The 9,035-nt window shown below is 49.2% G+C and overlaps 1 protein-coding gene across 1 annotated transcript in view; it reads left to right on the top strand.

The window, feature by feature from the left end:
• Positions 1-6,199: 6,199 nt before the first annotated feature.
• The window catches only part of PEX11B (peroxisomal biogenesis factor 11 beta), an 8,802-nt gene continuing 5,966 nt past the window's right edge, over positions 6,200-9,035 (top strand). The window contains exon 1 of the mRNA XM_069950069.1: positions 6,200-6,309. Coding sequence (XP_069806170.1) covers positions 6,254-6,309 — 56 coding nt within the window. The 5' untranslated portion in view covers positions 6,200-6,253. The remainder of the gene's footprint in view (positions 6,310-9,035) is intronic.

The following is a 9,035-nucleotide window of genomic DNA, read 5'->3' as shown; positions in this document are numbered from 1 at the left end:
TAGCTCAAGAAGGCATGGTGGTTCTCTCCTGATTCATGTGTCCAAAGGGCCATTTTGGAGACTTCCCCAGAATCCTCACTTACTGTCACAGAAGGGCAGATTGTGTCTGGGTCTGGACCACCTATGATTGACAGGCCTGATGAGCTGAGGCTTTTTAGAATTGGTGGTAAACATGATTCTGCTATTAAGAGCAGAACCCACAAAGAGAACCTCCCTGAGGGTTAAGGACATTGTCTATCCTGGTGTGAAGAATCGGACTTCTCCCATATCACTGTCTATAAAGGCGATCCTTCGATTTCTCCAGGATGGGTTTGAGAATGGGCTGAAGCTGCGACCGTCAAAGTACATGTCTCTGTTCTTTATGCTCTTCCTGGCAGCTGACTGTCCCATAAATCCCTAATACAGAGATTTATTAAAGCTACGCAGAGGATTAAAGCAACTGTAATGGATCCAACTCCCAGGTGGGATCCGGGACTCGTCCTTCATCACCTTGCACGGCTCCGTTTTGAGTTGTTATCTTTATTTGAGTTAAAATACCTGACCCTCAAGGTATGCTTCCTAGTAGCTATTACATCTGCTAAATGCAGGAGGATGTTCAGACATTAGGAGCCAAAACCATATCTTGTTATCCTTCAGGACTTTGTCTTTTACCCTTAAGGTTCCTTCCTTATCCAACATTACTCAGCAGATTGAGTTACCTGTTTTTGCCTAAATTCCTCCAATGAGGAAGCGTTACAACCACACTCTCTGGTTGTGGGTGGAGCCTTGGGCCGACACTCTCTGGTTGTGGGCGGAGCCTTGACAGTTTATCTAGTGAGAAGTCAGAAGATTTTATCTGTATCTTTTTCAGGAAGGAACAGTGATTGGAAGTCCTCAAAAGCCACTTTATCCAGATGGATACGGCAGACTCTGTGTGTTACCAAGAGGTGAGAGTCCAAGTACCTGAATCCATTAAGGCCCTTACCGCAAGGGCAATGTCTACATCCTGGGTGGAGGAGATGTGCATGCCCATTGATCAGATATACAGAACTGCATTGTGGTCTTCTTATACTTTTGGACATTAGAACCTCTGGGCAACCAATCTTGGTAAACCGGTTCTCATGGCTGCTGTATGATTCTCCCACCCTTTATGTGATCTTGCTATATCCCCATTATGTGCTGCTGCTTAGGACGTAAGGGAAAGTGGAATTTTATACTCACCGTAAATTCTCTTTCCTGTAGTCCGAAGCAGCAGCACAAACTAACCCTCCCTATAAAAGTTTATGCAGCATACCTTGAGTGTTTTGGGTTATGTTTTCCTAGATCGTTAGAAGTACACAAGGAGGCTGGGTCAGCATAGGGCCTTATAGACGTAGCAATTAACTCTTTATTGCTTGTTACCATCTGTCCTATCATTGCAGGAAGATAGAATCTTCCCCATTATGTGCTGCTGCTTCGGACTACAGGAAAGAGAATTTACGGTGAGTATAAAATTCCACTATATTACACCCTCTGGTATAAAATATATCCCCTGGGGTGTACTGTATCCTGGGCCAGAACTGAGAAAACCAGTGACATGATAACTTGGAGGGCTATAGTCTGGCCTGGTTTTAGACCCCCAAATATAGAGTTTATTCCCCGTGGTATATTGTGGCCTGAGCTAGACCATACCCAGGTTTATAGTATGGCCCAGACTACACAGGGGGCCATCTACTATAGGAGACTACAGAGGGGGCCATCTACCATAGGGTAAATACACAGGGGGGCTATCTACTATAGGAGACTACACAGGGGGCATCTACTAAAGGGGGACTAAACAGGGGGCCATCTACTATAGGGGGACTACAAAGGGGGCATCTACTATAGGAGTCTACAAAGGAGGGAATCTACTATAGGAGACTTTACAGGGGGCATCTACTATAGGGGCACTACACAAGGGGCCATCTGCTATAATGAGACTACACAGGAGGCATCTACTATAGGAGACTACAGAGGGGGCCATCTACTAAAGGGGGACTACAAAGGGGGCATCTACTATAGGAGTCTACAAAGGAGGGAATCTACTATAGGAGACTTTACAGGGGGCATCTACTATAGGGGCACTACACAGGGGGCCATCTACTATAATGAGACTACACAGGAGGCATCTACTATAGGAGACTACAGAGGGGGCCATCTACTATAGGGGCACTACACAGGTGGCATCTATTCTCAGAGACTATACAGGAGGCATCTACTACATCGGGCACTACACAGGAGGCATCTACTATAGGGGTATTCAACAGGGGGCATCTACTTTAGGAAAACTACACAGGAGGCATCTACTACATCGGGTCGACTACGCAGAGGGTCATATACTATAGGGGGACTGAGGCTGAGGGTAGGGGGAGAGGCTGGGGGGCAGGGGAAAGGCTGAGGGTAGGGGGAGAGGCTGGGGAAGCAGGGGAGAGGCTGAGGCTGTGGGGCAGGGGAGAGGCTGTGGGGCAGGGGAGAGGCTGAGGGTAGGGGGAGAGGCTGGGGGCAGGGGAGAGGCTGAGGGTAGGGGGAGAGGCTGGGGAAGCAGGGGAGAGGCTGAGGCTGTGGGGCAGGGGAGAGGCTGTGGGGCAGGGGAGAGGCTGAGGGTAGGGGGAGAGGCTGGGGGCAGGGGAGAGGCTGGGGGTAGGGAGAGAGGCTGGGGAAGCAGGGGAGAGGCTGAGGCTGTGGGGCAGGGGAGAGGCTGTGGGTAGGGGGAGAGGCTGGGGAAGAAGGGGAGAGGCTGAGGCTGGGGGGCAGGGGAGAGGCTGAGGCTGGGGGGCAGGGGAGAGGCTGGGGGGCAGGGGAGAGTCTGAGGCTGGGGGGCAGGGGAGAGTCTGAGGCTGGGGGGCAGGGGAGAGGCTGAGGCTGTGGGGCAGGGGAGAGGCTGTGGGGCAGGGGAGAGGCTGTGGGGCAGGGGAGAGGCTGGGGAAGCAGGGGAGAGGCTGAGGCTGGGGAAGCAGGGGAGAGGCTGAGGCTGGGGAAGCAGGGGAGAGGCTGAGGCTGGGGAAGCAGGGGAGAGGCTGAGGCTGGGGGGCAGGGGAGAGGCTGAGGCTGGGGGGCAGGGGAGAGGCTGTGGGGGGAGACGGAGCGTCCGGGAGCAGGATGGGCAGGCAGGCTGGTTCCCTCCCCCCATGCAGCGCCGAGGTCCGGGGCAGGGGGTGAGCTTCCAGCACACACAGCCTGACAGGACGGAAGCTCACAGCTGCAGCCCCGCGGTCCCGGATCTTCTCTACACAGTCGGCATCTACTATAGGGAGACTACACAGAAGGTATCTACTTTAGGGTTACTACACAGAAGGCATCTACTTTAGGGGGACTACACAGGGGGCATCTACTATAGGGGGAATAAACAGGAGGCATCTACTATAGGGATACTACACAGAAGGTATCTACTATAGGGAGACTACACAGAAGGCATTTACTATAGGGGGACTACAGATGAGGCCATCTACTATAGGGAGACTACACAGAGGGCATCTACTATAGGGAGACTACTCAGGGGGCATCTGCTATAGTAGACCACACAGGGGGCCATCTACTATCCGGACCTGACCACTAGTGGGCGCAGAGGTCCTTCCTGGTGATAGTAATAGCTCTATGTGTATTCCAGACCTGACCACTAGGGGGCGCAGAGGTCCTTCCTGGTGATAGTAATAGCACTACATGTATTCCAGACCTGACCACTAGGGGGCGCAGAGGTCCTTCCTGGTGATAGTAATAGCACTATGTGTATTCCAGACCTGACCACTAGGGGGCGCAGAGGTCCTTCCTGGTGATAGTAATAGCACTACATGTATTCCAGACCTGACCACTAGGGGGCGCAGAGGTCCTTCCTGGTGATAGTAATAGCACTATGTGTATTCCAGACCTGACCACTTGGGGGCGCAGAGGTCCTTCCTGGTGATAGTGCTATACTATGTGTATTCCAGACCTGACCACTAGGGGGCGCAGAGGTCCTTCCTGGTGATAGTAATAGCACTACATGTATTCCAGACCTGACCACTAGGGGGCGCAGAGGTCCTTCCTGGTGATAGTAATAGCACTATGTGTATTCCAGACCTGACCACTAGGGCGCAGAGGTCCTTCCTGGTGATAGTAATAGCACTATGTGTATTCCAGACCTGACCACTAGGGGGCCAGAGGTCCTTCCTGGTGATAGTAATAGCACTACATGTATTCCAGACCTGACCACTAGGGGGCGCAGAGGTCCTTCCTGGTGATAGTGCTATACTATGTGTATTCCAGACCTGACCACTAGGGGGCGCAGAGGTCCTTCCTGGTGATAGTAATAGCACTACATGTATTCCAGACCTGACCACTAGGGGGCGCAGAGGTCCTTCCTGGTGATAGTAATAGCACTATGTGTATTCCAGACCTGACCACTAGGGGGCGCAGAGGTCCTTCCTGGTGATAGTAATAGCACTATGTGTATTCCAGACCTGACCACTAGGGGGCGCAGAGGTCCTTCCTGGTGATAGTAATAGCACTATGTGTATTCCAGACCTGACCACTAGGGCGCAGAGGTCCTTCCTGGTGATAGTAATAGCACTACATGTATTCCAGACCTGACCACTAGGGGGCGCAGAGGTCCTTCCTGGTGATAGTAATAGCACTATGTGTATTCCAGACCTGACCACTAGGGCGCAGAGGTCCTTCCTGGTGATAGTAATAGCTCTATGTGTATTCCAGACCTGACCACTAGGGGGCGCAGAGGTCCTTCCTGGTGATAGTAATAGCACTACATGTATTCCAGACCTGACCACTAGGGGGCGCAGAGGTCCTTCCTGGTGATAGTAATAGCACTACATGTATTCCAGACCTGACCACTAGGGGGCGCAGAGGTCCTTCCTGGTGATAGTAATAGCTCTATGTGTATTCCAGACCTGACCACTAGGGGGCGCAGAGGTCCTTCCTGGTGATAGTAATAGCACTACATGTATTCCAGACCTGACCACTAGGGGGCGCAGAGGTCCTTCCTGGTGATAGTAATAGCACTACATGTATTCCAGACCTGACCACTAGGGGGCGCAGAGGTCCTTCCTGGTGATAGTAATAGCTCTATGTGTATTCCAGACCTGACCACTAGGGGGCGCAGAGGTCCTTCCTGGTGATAGTGCTATACTATGTGTATTCCAGACCTGACCACTTGGGGGCGCAGAGGTCCTTCCTGGTGATAGTAATAGCACTATGTGTATTCCAGACCTGACCACTAGGGGGCGCAGAGGTCCTTCCTGGTGATAGTAATAGCTCTATGTGTATTCCAGACCTGACCACTAGGGGGCCAGAGGTCCTTCCTGGTGATAGTAATAGCTCTATGTGTATTCCAGACCTGACCACTAGGGGGCGCAGAGGTCCTTCCTGGTGATAGTAATAGCTCTATGTGTATTCCAGACCTGACCACTAGGGGGCCAGAGGTCCTTCCTGGTGATAGTAATAGCTCTATGTGTATTCCAGACCTGACCACTAGGGGGCGCAGAGGTCCTTCCTGGTGATAGTAATAGCACTATGTGTATTCCAGACCTGACCACTAGGGGGCGCAGAGGTCCTTCCTGGTGATAGTAATAGCACTATGTGTATTCCAGACCTGACCACTAGGGGGCGCAGAGGTCCTTCCTGGTGATAGTAATAGCACTATGTGTATTCCAGACCTGACCACTAGGGGGCGCAGAGGTCCTTCCTGGTGATAGTAATAGCACTACATGTATTCCAGACCTGACCACTAGGGGGCGCAGAGGTCCTTCCTGGTGATAGTAATAGCACTACATGTATTCCAGACCTGACCACTAGGGGGCGCAGAGGTCCTTCCTGGTGATAGTAATAGCTCTATGTGTATTCCAGACCTGACCACTAGGGGGCGCAGAGGTCCTTCCTGGTGATAGTAATAGACAGCTGAAGCTTCTTTATACGTTTTTACCTCACGTCCCACCCCTTTCTGTGACGTCACAAATACCGGGCGACGCTCCATTCTATCTTGGATGCTGTCAGTAAGATCAGGGGCGGGCTCATGTGGAATTAGCCAATCAAACGCTTCTCTATAAAACCTTTATGGAGGATATAAACAAGAAGAAATGGGCGGTGCTCCCGCTGGAAAGAGGAGCCAATCAGAGACCTGACCGACCATTGTGTAGTTATCGGTTGTCATAGTGACGTAATGTTTGCGTGCTGCCAGCTTCGCGCTTTCAGGAGGTTTGGCCCCCGCGGTGACCCGTCCTCCACCCGGAAGTGTCCTGTGATCTTTACTCTCTAAGTGGCGACACACATGGACTCGTGGGTCCGCTTCAGCAGCCAGAGCCAGGCCAAGGAGCGGCTCATCAGGTGACTACAAAGCCCCCAAAGCTGCGGGGATACAAGGCTCAGCGGCCTGTATCACACCTGCTCGGATTAGATACATGGCGAAGCAGAGAGTGTGATACAAGAGAGGATTAGATACAGCAACTAAGCAGACAGTATCACATCTGGTAGGCTTAGATACAGGAACTCATCAGGAAGGATAACTCAGTAGGATTAGATACATAGCTTAGCAGACAGTATCACACATCATAGGCTTAGATACAGCAGATCAGCAGGAGAGTATCACATATATAAGGTTAGATACAACAGATCAGCAGGAGAGTATCACATGTAAGGTTAGATACACCAGATCAGCAGGAGAGTATCACATGTAAGGTTAGATACAGCAGATCAGCAGGAGAGTATCACATATATAAGGTTAGATACAGCAGATCAGCAGGAGAGTATCACATATATAAGGTTAGATACAACAGATCAGCAGGAGAGTATCACATGTAAGGTTAGATACACCAGATCAGCAGGAGAGTATCACATACATAAGGTTAGATACAGCAGATCAGCAGGAGAGTATCACATATATAAGGTTAGATACACCAGATCAGCAGGAGAGTATCACATGTAAGGTTAGATACTCTCCTGCTGATCTGGTGTATGTAACTTTACATGTGATACTCTCCTGCTGATCTGGTGTATCACATATATAAGGTTAGATACACCAGATCAGTAGGAGAGTATGACATATATAAGGTTAGATACAGCAGATCAGGAGGAGAGTATCACATATATAAGGTTAGATAAACTAGATCAGCAGGAGAGTATCACATACATAAGGTTAGATACACCAGATTAGCAGGAGAGTATCACATGTAAGGTTAGATACAGCAGATCAGCAGGAGAGTATCACATATATAAGGTTAGATAAACTAGATCAGCAGGAGAGTATCACATACATAAGGTTAGATACTCTCCTGCTAATCTGGTGTATCTAACCTTATGTATGTGATACTCTCCTGCTGATCTAGTTTATCTAACCTTATATATGTGATACTCTCCTGCTGATCTGCTGTATCTAACCTTACATGTGATACTCTCCTGCTAATCTGGTGTATCTAACCTTATGTATGTGATACTCTCCTGCTGATCTAGTTTATCTAACCTTATATATGTGATACTCTCCTCCTGATCTGCTGTATCTAACCTTATATATGTCATACTCTCCTGCTGATCTGGTGTATCTAACCTTATATATGTGATACACCAGATCAGCAGGAGAGTATCACATGTAAAGTTACATACACCAGATCAGCAGGAGAGTATCACATGTAAGGTTAGATACACCAGATCAGCAGGAGAGTATCTAACCTTACATGTGATACTCTCCTGCTGATCTGGTGTATCTAACCTTATATATGTGATACTCTCCTGCTGATCTGGTGTATCTAACCTTACATGTGATACTCTCCTGCTGATCTGGTGTATCTAACCTTATATATGTGATACTCTCCTGCTGATCTGCTGTATCTAACCTTATGTATGTGATACTCTCCTGCTGATCTGGTGTATCTAACCTTACATGTGATACTCTCCTGCTGATCTGTTGTATCTAACCTTATATATGTGATACTCTCCTGCTGATCTGCTGTATCTAACCTTACATGTGATACTCTCCTGCTAATCTGGTGAATCTAACCTTATGTATGTGATACTCTCCTGCTGATCTAGTGTATCTAACCTTATATATGTGATACTCTCCTGCTGATCTGCTGTATCTAACCTTATATATGTGATACTCTCCTGCTGATCTGCTGTATCTAACCTTACATGTGATACTCTCCTGCTAATGTGGTGTATCACATGTAAGGTTAGATACAGCAGATCAGCAGGAGAGTATCACATATATAAGGTTAGATACAGCAGATCAGCAGGAGAGTATCACATATATAAGGTTAGATACACTAGATCAGCAGGAGAGTATCACATACATAAGGTTAGATTCACCAGATTAGCAGGAGAGTATCACATGTAAGGTTAGATACAGCAGATCAGCAGGAGAGTATCACATATATAAGGTTAGATACAACAGATCAGCAGGAGAGTATCACATGTAAGGTTAGATACAGCAGTTCAGCAGGAGAGTATCACATGTAAGGTTAGATACAGCAGGTCAGCAGGAGAGTATCACATGTAAGGTTAGATACAGCAGTTCAGCAGACAGTATGACACTTGATCTGCTCGGATACATCAGGCAGAATCACACTTTGTGGCTTAGATACGCAGCCTGGGTGTATCCTGGTAATGTTCTGCTCCAGTTGGCTCCCGGCGTACAGAGGCTCCATTCACTGGGCCGGAGTCACGCGGTTCCTGCCAGTCTCCATGTGATGGTGTAGTGAGGAGGTAGCAGTGCCGCTCCCTATATGTGATGGTGTAGTGAGGAGGTAGCAGTGCCGCTCCCTATATGTGATGGTGTAGTGAGGAGGTAGCAGTGCCGCTCCCTATATGTGATGGTGTAGTGAGGAGGTAGCAGTGCCGCTCCCTATATGTGATGGTGTAGTGAGGAGGTAGCAGTGCCGCTCCCTATATGTGATGGTGTAGTGAGGAGGTAGCAGTGCCGCTCCCTATATGTGATGGTGTAGTGAGGAGGTAGCAGTGCCGCTCCCTATATGTGATGGTGTAGTGAGGAGGTAGCAGTGCCGCTCCCTATATGTGATGGTGTAGTGAGGAGGTAGCAGTGCCGCTCCCTATATGTGATG

Source organism: Dendropsophus ebraccatus, chromosome 13 (genome assembly GCF_027789765.1).
Source record: "Dendropsophus ebraccatus isolate aDenEbr1 chromosome 13, aDenEbr1.pat, whole genome shotgun sequence".
NCBI lineage: Eukaryota > Metazoa > Chordata > Amphibia > Anura > Hylidae > Dendropsophus > Dendropsophus ebraccatus.
The sequence above is the reverse complement of the archived record's forward strand: the minus strand, read 5'-3'. Positions and strand labels throughout refer to the sequence as shown.